This window comes from Alligator mississippiensis, chromosome 4, assembly GCF_030867095.1.
Source record: "Alligator mississippiensis isolate rAllMis1 chromosome 4, rAllMis1, whole genome shotgun sequence".
NCBI classification, from domain to species: Eukaryota; Metazoa; Chordata; order Crocodylia; family Alligatoridae; genus Alligator; species Alligator mississippiensis.
This window is the reverse complement of record NC_081827.1, coordinates 166,890,427-166,905,919: the sequence shown is the minus strand read 5'-3', so window position 1 is coordinate 166,905,919 and position 15,493 is coordinate 166,890,427. Positions and strand designations below refer to the sequence as shown.

Below are 15,493 nucleotides of genomic sequence, written 5' to 3'. Positions count from 1 at the left end.
TTGCGATGCTCCTCTCCCGCCTCACAAAATCACTTGCTTGCATTGGCATGGGCTGGACCACTGCCTGTTCACTAAAGTAGCATCATTAGCTTTGGTTCGAGTCCTGTGAAAAGGTGTTGGCTCTGACAACTGAGCAGTCAATCCCTGTGCTGGATGGGACAGGAGGCTGTACCATGCTAGCTCAAAGACCATCGTCTTTGAGTTGTACCTCATCTTTGTGTGCCTTTCTAGCCTGTTCAACTCCATGGCCTCTGGACCCTACCACAGCCAGCAACTCATTCAGAGTCTGCATCCTGGGGCTGTCAGAAGCTGGTGGCCCTGCAGGAGCAGGGAGCTTGTCTTGGGAACAGGGGGTGGGAGATTTTCAGTGCTGCCAAGAGGGCTTAGCTGTCCAATTCTCAGTCTCTGTTGGGATGCAGGTGTGTTGAGCCTTTAGGTTAGCTGGCAAACAGCAATTTGAGTTTTTCTGTTGCTCTTCAGTGTCCCCTCTTGGTTGACTCAGGAATGGCAGGCATGGGTACTAGTCAGGGGGGTAACTTGGGAGGGCTCAGGGAGAAGGGGGTGGGAGCTTTTCCTGGGGCATGCCTCTTTCCTCAATCTTCTGACCTTCCCAACTCACCTTTGGGGCAGTAGCTGCATTTGCTGCAGATCTGGCTGAATCCCGAGGGATTTGAATTGGTATGTTTGTCTTGCTCTAGCAGTGCCAGCTGCCCAACATGCTCCCGTGCCAATCACCCTGGTGGCAGGACCATAGTTGCTCTCAGCAGGGGTCCCTTTGTTGAGTCGAGAGGGTCACTTTCACTCTCAGTTGGAAGGGCAGATGGTGGTGCCAGAAGCTTTATATCCCACCTGGTAGCTGGCACAGGCTGCTGAAGGCATCAAACCCCAAATTTTGAGATGCCTCATCTCATCTCCCCTACAGCCTGGGGAGAGGAGCTGGCAGGGCTAGCACTTCCAAGGCTCCAAGTGAGCATAGCCCGAGGCACACTGCCCTAGGATGCTGGGTTGGTTTGTCCCACCCTATTGGGTTCATTAATCATCCAGGTGAGAGCGAAGGCTTCCTCCTCCTTGCATCCATCAAAGGGCTAATGCCTAGCTGGCATTGTGCAGAAGGCAGGGTGCCCAGCTGGCAGCTCCATTGAGTCTGACCCCACAGAACAGCCTGCCCTTTTGCCTGGAGTGCTTGGAGGAACAGGAGCTGAGCTTTGTCCCCACCCACAGCAGCTGCATAACCACGTTGGGGCTTCCTGAGCAAAGGGGGCCGAAAGGGCATGCCTGCCTTGGCACTGTCCCCTGGGCTTAGCCTTCCCTGCCCTGTGGCTGGCAGTTCAGATGGCAGATTAGATTGGTCACTATGAAGGAAAACCCCTCCCTCTTCCCCACCCTCCCACCAAGCTGCTGTGCCTGTGCCCCCAAGGAGATCCTGTGTCCAAAGTTAATTTTATATCCTGTTACAGTAAAGAGGCAGCAACAGGGAGAGGGGAGGAGGCTCCAGCCACCCTTTTGGAAATCAGGATCTCCAGGCCAGTTCTGCCTACTGACCCACTGGAGCCCCTGCTCCCTCCTCCTCCTTCTGGGATACAATACAGTTTAAGGAGAATCTGTCTCTCCCAAGGGTCTCCTCTTGCTCAGCTGTGACACAAGTATTTCTGTCTTCCCTTTGCAGGAGGAAGAGAATGGAAACCGGGCAGGTAAGTGCTCTTCAGTAGCCACCCCCACCCCTGCAGCTCACATGGCCTATACTCTGTGTGAATGCAAGTGTGAGAGAGTGCTTGTGTGTGTGTGGCATGTGGGTGCATGGAGTGATGTTTGTGTGAATTTATGTGAGCATGTGTGTGCATGTGAGTTTGTGCAAACCCATGTGAGAATGTGTGTGTGTCTGGTGGGTGCATGAGTAAGTATGTGACTGTGACTGTGAGGGTGAATGAGTATGTGTGGGTGAGAGGTGGGGGGGGGTGAAGGGAGCTTCCCCCGTCATGCTGTGAGATTGACCAGCACAGACTTCCAGTCTGTCCACTGAGAAAGAGACTAGTGGAAAAAAAACCCAGATACCTGCTTACTTGTCAAAAACTGTGTAGCTGGCCTCAGTGAGCAGAAATGTGCACTGTGGATCTGTCCAAGGACAGTGTGGCCAGGTGGGGTGGGACATGTGTGTGTTTGTATTTCTGTCATGGGGGCTCTGTTCACCAGCTCCTCTTGGAGTTAATGGCCATTGAGCTGATAACACCACCCTAAATATAGGCTCGAAATAAACTGGATCAGCGATTTAGCTGCAGCTCAGGAGGCCTGGGAAGGAGTTGGTAGAAATCTTGGCTTCCTCATAGCTGCAGACATTCACGTGGGTGCTTGCAGTGAATGGTGATGGTGTGGGGGCATGTCTTGGGCTACAGGGGATGGATGCCCCCACACCAATTCATGCAAGTCTGCTCCCTTTGCTCTCTTTCCAGAGGTGGCATTATTCTTTCCCAGTTGCCTGGCGGCCACCCCACTGTAATTACCTTGATCTCCCAATGGGCATGATGGCACCATCAGAGCAGAATTCAGTGAAGCCTGTCCTGCCCGCTGCTGGGGAGCTTGCTGGGCTGAGCTGGCACATGACATCTGTTTCAAGGTGCAGTTCATGAGGGGCTAGGGCCAGGGCAGCATACTGCATGTGGGGGTCCTTACAGATCTCTCCATGTCCCCACAAATAAGTAAGGACCTTCCAATCCACACCCTAGAGCTGACTCACTCTTGCCTCTCCCCAGGCTTTTGGGGGCTCTTGGCTGGCTCCTGGGGAGGGAAATCTGCTTATTCATAGGTTTTGGTGCTGCTAATGCTGGGATTTCAGCTGGGATCTGTGACCTGATGGAAGTTTATACCTTGGAGGCTATTGCCTTAGCTTTAACTTAGTGGAAAATGGGGCAGCAGCATTTGGTTTGGGGGCATGTGTGGATGCCAAGTGACCCCCCCACCCAGTGGCAGGCTGCAGGAGCTTCAATACATAACTCCTGTCCCGCTTCACCTTGACTTTAGCTGGCCTGCAGCGTGCCTTTTGGACTAGTTTTCTGCTTCCTTCCCCACGCCAGTGCCGAGTGGCATCCCTGGCGTGACAGTGACAGACAGGTACTCTGCCTTCCAGTGCCCATCAAGTCTGTCTGTGGGCAAGTGTAGCACTCAGGAAGCGGGCTAATGTCAGAGGCATGCAGGGCACTTTGTGCTGTCGCAGCTCATCCATCCTCATTGGCAGCGCTGTGCATGGAGAGGGCATCGAGCAAGACTAAAATAACTTGGGCCTTGCAATGTGACCTGTGTATTCCAGTCCTCTCCTTCAGCCCCTTTATTACTCTAGTCCTCCTCCTCAGCTCTATTAGTGCCTTTCAACCCTGGCCTGCAACCTCCCCACTCCTGCCATCCCAGTCCTGGGCTCTCCATATGCACCAACCACTCTGCAAATGCCACCCCACCAATCCAAATCCCTGCTGTTCCTGTTTTGGGTTCCTCACGCATGGCTCTGCCTGCCACTGATGATCAACCTCCCTTGCTGTATTGTACTACTCCAGGGACCCTATTGCACCTCCAGCAATACACCAAATTCTCTTCAGTCCTGTGGTCAATGGGGGCTGGACCCCCAATGTCTGCAGGGTGTTATCTGAGGTCAGCGTCACTGTGTTGTGAAATTCTGCTGGATCCATCCTGGGGAATTGCCTATGTATTTCAGTCCAGTCCTTGAGCATCCTCACTCAGTGCTCTACTGTTGCACCTGGTGCCCTTACAGCCTTCTCTGCATTTCTGCTCACTCTTTACCCTTCTGGACAGAGTCATGGAGTAGTTTGGCTCCTGGGACCAGATTTAAGTTGGACTCAACTTCTTCCAGGTGCATTATTGGGTCTACTAGGGCTTGAGGAATGGGAGTGCCCAGGGTCAGGGGGATCCATCTTGTGGACCTGAGGCCAAGGGTCGGGTGTCAGGGGCCAAGGTGGCAGGTTTGGAAATGGCTTGCTTACGGTTAATGGAGCTGTGGATTGTGCAGAGGATGGGGCTAAGGCACAGTGCTTAGGCACTCCACCTCAAGGCAGGCATTGAGTTAAACAGATCTGATGCAGTCAGAACAGATAGCAGTGCTCCCTGCTTGATGAGGAGCTTTCAGGTTGGTGATCTTTACTCAGTGCCAGGCCTGTGGGGAGCGGACAGGCTGCAGAGTAAGAACAGACAGAGGCTGCAAAGGCCCCCAAGCAATGGGAATCTAGTGCCCTTTGGGCTCTCTCTCACACAGGTCTTTCTGCAGGTGGATATGAAGTCTCTCTAGGTAAATACTGCCTCCCCCCACCCCCAAGCTCCTTCTTCCATAGCTGTCCCCCACTCATTTGCCATTTCCCATCCCATGCCCCAAAACCACTCGCATCTTCTTGCCCTGACCCCAGACCTTGACAGCTGCAAAGGATTGTGGGATGATGATGGGTCAGGACAAAAATAATGCACCTGGGCTTTGAGTCTGAGGGGGTGATAGGAAGAGAACATGTAGTTCTGGTGAAACTCTGCACTCCTACCCTGCTACCCCTTTGGACTGCTGACTCTGGGCTTTGTTCTTGCTCCTTTAGCGGCATCTTTTCCTCCTAGGAAGGCACAGGGCCTCCAGGAGTTCAATGGGGGACCCAGCATAAAATGAATGATCTGGGCTTTCATTCTGGGAAGAGGTGGTATGCCTCAGCCATGGCAGGGTATAGTCCTTTGGGAGGAGGAGGTGTTTAGCCCTGTACAGCTACAGTGTGTAAGCATGATTTGGGGGTTGTTTAATTGGTGTGTGGGTATGTTCTGTATGAAGTGTGTGTGAACCCTGTGGTAGATGTGTGCAAATGGAGTGTGTGTGTGTGTGTGTGTGTGTGTGTGTGTGTGTGTGTGTGTGTGTGTGTGTGTGTGTGTGTGCATGCGTGGGTGTGCTGCAAGGGGAACTCCTGTGATATGCTCCTGCTTCCCTTGCCAACCAGGCTGTCATGGTCCTTTCCTTTCTGGGAACAGGTCCCCAACGGAGCCGCCTGGAGCCCATGGACACCATCTTTGTGAAGAATGTGAAGGAAGATGGGTCTGCACACCAAGCTGGCCTCCGCACAGGTAAGTGCGGGTGTGTGTCTCTGTTTTGGCTTCTTCAGCAGTGTGAGGGACTGGCTGCAGTCTGCCCCACACTGGGTACCACTGATTGCCCCTTAGTGAGCGTAGGGAATTTGAGAGGAATCTGAAAAGGCCAGTGGCCAAGTGCTGCTTGTGGGAGAACAAGGAGCTTGTGTGGGGAAATAACCCCTTGTTTGGTTTGTTTTTTGTCTCTTTTAATCCCATGTCTTTTGGTGAATGGGAGAAAAATAGTCTGTTTTAAAAACTCCAATGGCCACTCAAAACCCTGCAGCCTTAGCTGGAGCCTGGCAGATCTCTCTGCTCCAAGGAGAAAGATAGGCTTTTATTATGGGTATTAAAAACAAGAAAAAGAAACTAAAAACACTGCATTAGGGAGAGGCCCAAATTCATCCTCCCCAGCCTTCTGCAGGGCCTGTTCCTCCCAAGGTCCAAATCCGGTGGGGCAGCCTGTAAAATGTAGGGCCTGCTCCAAAACCTATTGGAATCAAGAGAGAGGCTGCAACAGAGTTGGGGTCAGAGCGGGGAATAGGCAGGTGCTCTCCTGTATTGGCTGCAAAGCCATTTCACACAGATAGGAGGGAAGGGAACTTAGTCCTCCTAGTTCCAGCCAGCTCTTTCCAGGCCCATGCCAGTTCCCTCGCTCTGTCTTGACTCCACTCAGCTGGGGAGCAGGGGCTGGTAATGGAGTTGGGGTCAAAGCCAGAATTGTTTCTGAAGTGGCAATGAACTAATGGGGAGAGGGAGCTGACAGGACTTCTAGGGTGCACAGGAAATGGCTGAGGTGTAATGGATCCTTAGTGCCAGCTCCATAAACCCATGCCTGGCTTGGGCACCTTGTTGTCAACCTCATCCCTCTGGGGCTGTCTGCACTGCTCTTGTCCCAGCTCTTCAGTACTTTGTAAGCTGCCTTTGGGGTGCAGAGCATGGCGGTCCCATCAGCAGGGAAAGCTGGTAGGACCCAAAGCTAACAGTGAAGCCAGGGTGTGCTGTATCAAGGTGTGAATCTCCCTTTCCATCTGGAGGCCCCCAGGACCTTTTGGCCCTAAGCAGCATAGAATCTGTGCTTGGGAGCTGGCTGTGCTTTTTGCCCTCCAGAAACTTTGGGGCTAATTGAAGCAAGTGTAGGGTGAGGAGTGGAAACAAGGTGTGCCTGTATGTCTGGGTCTGTAGAGAATCCTCAGCCTTTCCTCTTTAGTGTTGCAGAGCATTTGGAAACCAAGGGCGCCTATGCAGAAGCATGGAGGCTGCTCCGATGCACTGGAATTCCAGCCTCCTGTGTCTCATGTATCAGCATCACCGCACTTCAAAATGGCGATGGAGGCACTTGAACTAAAGCTCGTTGAATGAGCGTTAGTTCAAGCGCTCCCACCACCATTTTGAAGTGCGGAGACGCTGATACAGGAGACATGGCAGTGCTTTAATTAGAGTGGCTCTTGGGGCTGCTCTAATGGAGGTGTCATCCCTCACATACCTGGAGCACGTGTAAAAGTGTGCCAACAGTTTCTGATCATGCCTTTGGATTCCCTACATTCCTTATGCGCTGGTTTCCCCCTTTTTTCCTCCGTTTCTCATTCACTTTCTCTTTTGTTTCTTCTTCATGCCCACCCTGTTCCCTGTTACTCAGGAGTTGCCAGAATCTCTCTCTCCATCTCACAACTGCAATGTTTTGGGGCTAGGATGCTTAAACCAGAAAATGAGAGAGATGCCTCCTGAGATTGTTCCTATCTGTGATTTCTATTGCAGCTGACACTAGGACACTTTTAAGAGAGCTCCACTGTTCTCACCACTGGCCACAAAATAGTACAAATAGGCCTTACCTCAGAGGGCTGCCAGTCTGGGAGAAAATCATCCTTGCATCTTTTTCAGATCTGTTCTAGAAATTTCTTGCCTTTCTCAGAGTGGGGACCTTGCACAGGGCTTTGGGTGGGTGAGAGGGGTCAGTCTCGTTAGCCCTATTACATGGCCCTGTGTCTCGTATGACATTGTGTGAATCGGTCATGTAGATTGTAAAGGACCATGTTGCTGCTGCCACCACCCAGTATTGACTGTCAAATGCAAGAGCATAGAACCTGGCAGCTTGGTCCCCTAGGTGTTGGGGGCGCCAGCAGGAACTGCTTTACAGGAACTCAGGGCGGGATGGCTTTTGCCTAGCTAAAATGATCAGGAAGCAAAACGGAAGGAAGGCAATGAGTGCATAAGATCCTCTGGGCCAGATGTCAGCTGGCATAGATCAGCACAGCTCTGTTGACAGTAGTGGAGCAGCACTGACTTACACCAATCAAGAGCCCCACCAGGAGCTTAGAGTGGTGCCAAGAGAGGCTGCCATCACCTCTGTAAGTTGTATCCAGCTGCCTTGCACCAGGCGCTCATTAGCTCTGCCTGTGTCAAGGCATTGTGACAGCTGCAGAGGGGAACATGTCTGCACAACAGACTGGAACAAGGAAACTACATATGTGCATGCAGAGGAGAGCAGGTTCCTGTGCCTTATGGCCTCTAGGGTCATTGGTGAGGACAGATGGGACCTCTCAGTGTGCTGAGACCCACCAACACTCCTGGGGCATGGTTGGACCTTTTATTGAGTGGCATGTCTTTAAGGGGTGTCTTGTGTTGCTATGGTTACTGCAGATGTTGTTGCTCCCCACCCCCCCCATTCACTCCTGTGATGTTCCCCTTCTTCTGCAGGAGACCGTCTTGTCAAGGTGAATGGGGAGAGCATCATTGGGAAAACCTACTCCCAGGTCATAGCACTGATCCAGAACAGGTGAGTTCCCCACTGGGTACAGAGCAGGATACATATCCTGCAGTGTGTTCATGGGCTGAAGTTCAGTGACCCTGAGGGGCTGAGATCAGAATATTCACACTCACATTAGGTTGCTAAGACTTCAGTTTTCCTAAGAGCTTGGTGATTTAGGGGTAACCAGTTTGAGACCTCTCTGGCCTGATTTTTATCACATGCCAAGCACCTGCTCCTGGAGGAGGTCTCAAGTCAAGTCCATAATCCTAGAATTACAAGGATGGAAGGGATGTCAGGGGTCTAGTCCAACCCTGGCACAGGTGCAGCAGGCACTTATCCTCAAGCATCTCCAACCGATGCGCATCCAGCCTGTAAGGCCTATCCAGTTGCCAAAAGTCACTGGTCACTTTTGAAAAGTCTTGATCCTGAATCCGTAGTTAGGTAGTCTCAATTGGTCTTGCTCCAGTGGCACTGAACGCTTAGCAACCGGCACTGAGCTATGGACTCTGAGCACCTCTGAAAACTAGGCGTTCTATTAAGGGTGCCATCATTACAGATTCAGGTGCTGAATTCTTAACCCAAGTTTAGAAACTTTTGTCTTATTTGATTGGATAGTAGGGGTGGACTGGTCAGAAGACCTGTCTCATTACAGCTGGGGCTAGGCACCTCAGAGAGGGTCATGATCATAGTTCTTTTATTTATCTCCCTGGCACCTAGGTGGTTTTCATGAGCCACACACATGGCATAAGATTTGGGTGTACGCTATTTTGTATAGGCATTACGTAGCTCCAGCTTTACCATTCCAAGGGCTGCATTGTGAAGGAGTATCTTATCCCTAACATACTTGACTGCCCCTCCATTTGCTTCACATTTCTTCTTCCTCAGTCCTTCAAGGGGAGTGAGCTTCAGCAGCTCAGGTGCTGCCACCTTCAGGACTGGACTGCATTCTCCAGAAATTTGATGGGCTTTTTTCACACTATGTACTTGCAGGGAGAATGTAGGTTTTGGCTTGAGGCAGGACAGGCTGGGGAGGGTGCCTCAGGTTTTCAGAGCAGCTGTGGGCACCAGGTAAATATGGTGGGTGCTAGCAGCTGCTTCCCATGTAGCCAAAAGGGCATTAAAACAGCTCCATTCCCCAAGACCTTTGCCCTGAGGTATTACCTAAGTGGCTGGATCAGAGAAATCTAGCATGAATATGAGCCCCTTGGATATACCACCCCACACATGGCCTTGGAAATACCCTTTGGGTTCACAGATCCATGGCAAGCAGGTTTCAGGAAACCTTGCGTATCTTCTTCCATAGGGATTAGTAGCACTGCTGCTGTTGCTGCAGCAGTAGAAGGGAGTTGGGGTAAAAGAGTCTGGTTACGGCTGAGCCAGCCTATATGGCAGAATCCACTGCCCCTTTGTGTCTCCAGCATGCTTGTTAAAAAGGCTGGGGGAAAGTCAGCACGCCTCTCTCTTTACAGCAGTGATTTAATGAATGACCTGGATTTGTGTGCATAGCACCATCTAATTACTAATTAGATTACGTATGAGACAAAGCTGACCTGGAAGGCTCCTAAATATAGCAACAGGGGAATGAACCAAGCAAAAGTGATCTGAATATGAACTCAATATAATACATGGGTCTGGGCATTAATATGTATTTGGAAAAATGCCAAGTGGCATGTCCTGGGGTAGATGTGAGAGGGCAGGGGCGGGAATAGTGAGTACCAAACTGGGCTCTGAAGCTGAAGTGTAGCCACCTTGGGTTCATGTGGAGTTTCTTGTTGTGGCTTGTGCTTAGTGCCTGTTGTGCTCGTGGTTTGTTGAGGAGGAAATAGGCACCTTGGTGGCTGGGGCTGCCTGTAAGAGAGAGAGCTTGTGGCTTGAGCAGGGGATGGGAAACTCAAACTCTCAGTTCTGGTCCTGGGTCTCAAGTGGAGTATGACTTAATGGTTAGAGCAAGGGCACAGGGAATTAGGACACCTAGGTTCCATCCTGGTTTCTAGGGGAGAATGTTATCTAATGGTTAGAGTAGGGGGGCAGAGGGGACTCTTGACCCCAGCCTGCTCTCTGGGAGGGAGGGTAGTCTGATGGTTAGTCTGAAGCAGGTGAACTAGGAATCAAAGCTCCCTGCACTTTTACTGACCTAGGGTTAGCAATAGTGACTTTTGCAGAAATGAGCTTGGAGGAGGTAGCGGGTGCTGGGGGAGGGAGGGAGCTATAGGTGGAGAGAGTGTCAGGGAGAGGTAACGCGAGTCCCAGGGCTAGAGCAGACATGTCACAGCAGGCACCTGTCCGAGTCAGAAGGCAGCACATCCCTGCCCCAGACCGGGCCTTGGGCTTGGGGCTGGTACTGACATGTGGCCCCATGCAGCAAATGGGAGCATACACAGGTGACAGGGGCTCTCCTTTGTCACAGATCGGCACTGCTTTTAGAGGAAGCTTTGCCTCAAGAAAGAGTCTTATTTGGTCTCCCTTTTATTAAGAAGATCCCCTGAAGTCATCCCTGGCTTGGTATCTCAAGGGGCAAGCCTGTGGCTCAAGATCCTGGCTTATCTTTGTCCCTGACTTCCCTGGTGATCCATAGCACCCTTGCCTCAGACAACTCCTTTTTGGTTAGCTCCCAAGAAAGCAGTGTTCTCTTTTTCAAAGGGCTGGGTTGGGCATGAAGAGTGCTGACATCCCCCAGCCAACTGCTTCAAAACAACTAGTCTATATTTGCCACTGCAGTACCCTCTGTCCTTCCTCGGACTTTATTCTCTCCTCCCAGGTGCTATTCCTTTGTCTCTCTGTCCTCCCTGGGACTTTCTCTTGGTCATCCCTGAAACACCCTTTCTCTACTCCCCAGCTCTCTCAGAGCCTTGGTCTTTTTCTGGCCCACACAGTCACACACCCAACATTGTTACAAAGCTATAATATGAACTTGGGGATGACACTTGCCCAATATAATGAAACCTACAGTCACAGGGATCTAATTAGAGAGCAGTCTCTGCAACCTGCTGCTAGGCCCAGACTGCCCTCTTCTCCTGGGGTGAAAAGAGCAGGCAGTTATCCTGCATATTCAACTACTTACAGCAATTGTTTACATCAAAATGTGCTCACACTGATCCCCTTCCAAGTGTTCCCTACAAAAACCTCAGCCTCTAGGCATTGAAACCAAGTCCTTTCTGCTTCCCTAGAACTGATGCTTTCTGGGTAGGAAAATGGCCCATTGGGGTACCTGGCAGCTGCCATTCCATCTGTGGCTAACTAGCTGTGCGCTGGACTCCCAGCACCAAAAAGCGCAAGCCTCAGCCACTAGTGCTAAGGGGTGACTCCCCTGACTGCATGTTAGGTTTCAGGTTTCTGTAGTTTCTGGGGACTATGGGGGAACTTTGTCCTGTACACAAAGTCAGGGCTTTGGAATGGATTTGACCGCCCAGTGCCCAAGATCAACTGTAGTTAGTTTTTGAGGGGTTGTGGGGAGCATTGTGTCTAGCTGGGGAACTGAGCCTGAATTTCACTCCAAGTGTCCCAGGAGCCCAAGCTGTGCCTTGATCCTGAGCCACAGGCACTGCAGTAGCATCTTGCAGCCGTCCCAGAGCGGCTCAGCTCCCAGAAGTCCCTTATGACAGATGGTGACGAGGCAGCTGGGGAAAAGGGGAATCTCAGGATTCCAGAGATAGCAGCTTGGATCCCTTTCATACCAGTGGGAATCCTGAGCTGGCCCCAGCTGGGTTACTTTGTGTTGACGCTGCTGTCAAAACCGGTTTAGCTCCATGTCTGGTTCTCAAGGAGATCCTGCCACCAGCTGAGGGAAACATCAGGCTCAGTGAAGGGAAGCGGTGGCAAAACCCAGCTTGTAGGACTCCTGGAGTCCTTGCCAGGAACCTCTTTAATGTCTGCAGACTGTTACTTGTGGAGCCAGTGAGGCTACCTCCTGCTTCCCAGCCAAGAGTGTGGGTCCACATTGGACATGCTTGTGGTGGGACCCTGAAACATAGGACAGGGGTGTCCGAATGCCTAGTGGCTGCCACTACTCCTTGTTTGCAGAGGGATGTAGAGCCTGTATATGATAGGCCATTGGTGTGCCTGTTGCATCTGATATGCTGACACTGCCTTTCCCTTTCTCTGCAGTGATGATGTGCTGGAGCTCTCTATTATGCCCAAAGATGAAGACATTCTTCAGCTGGTGAGTCCTTTGCTAATGAGCACTCCCCCTTCTCTCAGGCCAGGGGCAGCTTTCCAGCCACTTTCTCAGGAAGGGGTTATTCTGTGCCTGGAGCCTTTTCCCTCTGCAGGGGTGGGAGCTAGTCTAAGCCATGTACTGGCACCCAGCCTCCGCACCCAGCCCTGTGGAGAGCACTGACATGCAGGGAAATTCCAAGGGCTGTAAGCTCCGCTGCACTCCAGGATTCCAGGAAATGTTTCACAAGTGGCTGGATTGGGCCTCTTAGAAGGAAGTTGTCGCTTAAATTTGGCAAGGACATGGCTTAACTCAGGGATGTGTGGGCTGCGTGGAGAGTTTGCCAGAGGAGACGTGAGAAGCTGCACGTCACTGGAGTGCTGTTGCCCTCACCCTGGATCATAGTGGTGCAGCACTCAGAGGGATGGATAACATCTTCCACCGTGCTGTGTTCTTCCATGTACCTCCCTCTTCCCTATTGCATGCTGAGACTGGTAAATCTCCACAGAGTGCACTTCTTCATGAAGGACAAGGGCACGCATGTCATGCAGTGGCAGCTATTTGGGCTGCACTCTGATCCCTCCTGCTTTGTGCTTACGGTGTAGCTGTAGTGCCAGTCAGATGTTGCACCTGAGAAGGTTGGCAGAGCTTCCAAAAAACTAATGGGATGCTGAGTAGGGCTGAACATGTTTTCTGAGGCTTCAGTGAGTCTGCTCTGGATGCAGCTGATTGCAGTGTGAAGGTTATCTGGAAAATGCTAGCACTGAAGGTTTATTTGGGTAGATTAGCTGTAGCTATTGGTGAAGATGGAGACCTGGGAAAACTCTGTGTTTGCAAAGTCCTCTGAATCTGGACCCCTCCTTGGATCAGAAGTAAGGCAGATGGGGATGGAGGGCCAGGTCTTTAGACGCCATTTGTAATACCAGCCCATTGTGATCTGAGTCATTCTGGCTTAGCAAATGCCAAGCATCAGCATTTGGGAGCTGCCTTTGAAGGTGGTGTATTCTTTTTTCAAGGCTTCTTCTGGGGCTGGGTAGGAAGGGCTGGATGCTTGCTATTACATTCACTTTGGCCCTGGAGAGGATGTGTGGGGTCCTAGCAGCTCTTCCTGTTTCAAATCCACAGCTGTATTCTGCCTTGGACTTACCCTTTCCCCTAGTGCTGGCCTCCACCCCTCTTGCAGCAGCTGCAAACATCCCCTGCCCTGGGAGAGTGGAGCAAAATGCAATGAAGGGAGGGGAACTTGGGTGGGATGGAAGAGGAGGGCAGAGTTTGAGTAGGGAGAAGGAATCAAGCCAAGCCTGGTTGTAACAGTGGCAGGGCAGGGTGTGTTGGGCTGGGCATGGTGCCAATGATGAAGGTGACACTAGCTGAGTTCATACTTGCAGATTCTTGTCTGTGAGAGGAACGGTCCACTGTCAAGGGCCCTGGGGCCTTCTCCTCCACACAGGATCTTTCCATTGAGATCTGCGCTAGCTTGTTAGGCTCGATGTTGGAATGGCTGGAGGATTCCCTGGCTTGTGTGAGGCAGCATCTCAGGTGACAGGAATACAAGGAGGGTCCCATCTGACCTGAGAAACCCATCTCTGGGGGTCAGCATGATCCATGTCAGGGGAGCCTGGGAGCTGCTGTCTCACAGAAGGGCACAGAGTCACCCCAGCCCAGAGCCCTGGTGTGTTGGGTTTGTTGTTATGATGCCACAAAACAGTGCCAGGGTGTGGTAACACAGGACCCTTCCTCCCTTTGTCCCCCCACTCTTCCCCTTGGGCACTGGGTGTTGGGGAATGGAGGGTGTCTCCTTGAGCAAGAAAATCCTGGCTGCCCTGGTGCATTTCTCAGCTGTATTTCCACCCCTTGGAAGCTCGTGTGTGTCAGACGGAATGGGAGGGGATGTGGGAGGAGAACTTCTGTGATCCACATCTACCTCCTGGACCCAGATAGAGCACTGAGTACTTCAGACTGGCCCAGGGGCTGGGTGAGAGTCATGTCCAGGGCCCCAGAGTCCCACGCTGATCCAGTGCCCCAGGCTGCATATTTCTGCTGTGTATTGGGACAGAGTCCACCCCCAGGACATCGCTCTGCAGTATCTGGGATACAAACCCCATTGCTTCAGTACATCAGCAGCCACTAGCAGCCTGAGGTCAGGAAGAAACTGGACCCCCTCAGCATTGCTATCAGCAACGTTATTTATTCAAGAGGAAGTGAGGCCTCTAGCACTTGTATTGGGGCCTCGTTCTCCACACCTCCTAAAACAGAGTCCCTGCTTCCTACAGTTGGGATTGAGAGTGCAGTGGGAAACTGAGGCAGAGAGAGAGGAATTGACTTGATCAAGGCCCCACTGTGGCTCAGTGGCAGATCCAAGCATAGAGCTCCTTTTCCCCTTCCTGGGAAGCCGGTGGTGCCAACCCCCTGCCCACCAGATGAGACAGATCCCAGCTGTGATCAAGTGTTGCCCTTTCTCTGGAATTGCCCCAGGGATGGATTTGGCCCAGTGCTCCTCAGCATGTGGCGGGGTGGGCAGGGTGCCTGCATGTTTGTTCATAGTGAAGGATTGTTAACACTGAGGGAAAGGAGATTTTCCCTGTTTTGGAGGGATCCAGCCCACTGGCAGCGGAGGGCAGCGAGAGAGGAGCCCCAGGGACATGTAAGCAGCTGGATGCCAAAGCTTCATTTCCACTGCTTGGATTCCAAAGAAACCTTTGTGCGGGTTCCCCCGGCCGGGTTGCTTGGAGGGGTGTGTCGGCATTCCTGTGGTGTGCAGCCGGCCCCGGCAGCCAATGGCAGGCCTCACCCCCAGGCACCCTGCGTCCCGGCAGTGTCAGAATCCTTCTCCCTCCCACCTCGGGACGTCCCAGGCCAAAAAAAACCCAAACAGCTTAAAAGGAAAAACTGAGAAAGAAAGGAAATGTTAGTCTGGGCCATCCCTGCTCTTGGGGTGGAGAGAAGGACGGGAACAGGGAGCTGGAGAAGGAGGCTGCTGAACAGTGAGAGGTAACCATTGCAGTGTCTGCGGGGGGGGGGGCAGTGTTACACCAGGTCCATATAGATCATTCCTTGCATGTATACGTGCAGCATGTATGTTGTTGATTCATGATCATGCGGATTATGGAAGGGCAAAAGGGCCAGCTGGGCCGAGGCAGTGTTGTGGTGGACACTGTATGGACAAGTTTTGTGTAAGGGACATCCGATGTCTGTGCAGAGGATGGAGAGAGAGATGTGTAGTTGCCAGGTATATCTCCCTCAATTCTGGCACGGATGAAGCCTCCCAAGCTAGTCCTTGAAGGTGAGAGTTTGGCTCTGTAGCTGAAGCTTAAGAGGGTTAAAAAGAAAAGGGGTGTGTGTGTGTGTATGTGTGTGAGTGTGTATTAAGGGATTCTTCAGTGCAGGGAACAGCACTCTGGAGTTTCAGCCTTTTCAGTGAGTGCGTCGCGACTTCATACAGCTCCTTTTTTGGATCAGAAGGCGCCTGTTTTCTCATTGGTTGGACATGTAGCAGG

At 51.9% G+C, this 15,493-nt stretch overlaps 1 protein-coding gene across 5 annotated transcripts in view; it reads left to right on the top strand.

Annotated features, from left to right (window-relative positions):
• The window catches only part of ARHGAP23 (Rho GTPase activating protein 23), a 144,375-nt gene that overhangs the window by 84,906 nt on the left and 43,976 nt on the right, over nucleotides 1–15,493 (top strand). For 4 of the 5 annotated variants that reach the window (XM_019482572.2, XM_014603646.3, XM_019482569.2 and 1 more), the window contains exons 3-6: nucleotides 1,667–1,691; nucleotides 4,999–5,091; nucleotides 7,792–7,870; nucleotides 11,948–12,002. In XM_019482572.2, the coding sequence (XP_019338117.1) occupies nucleotides 1,667–1,691; nucleotides 4,999–5,091; nucleotides 7,792–7,870; nucleotides 11,948–12,002 (252 nt within the window). Of the gene's footprint in view, nucleotides 1–1,666; nucleotides 1,692–4,998; nucleotides 5,092–7,791; nucleotides 7,871–11,947; nucleotides 12,003–14,849; nucleotides 14,988–15,493 lie in introns of those variants that run through there. The other variant, XM_019482573.2, reaches the window with a different exon arrangement.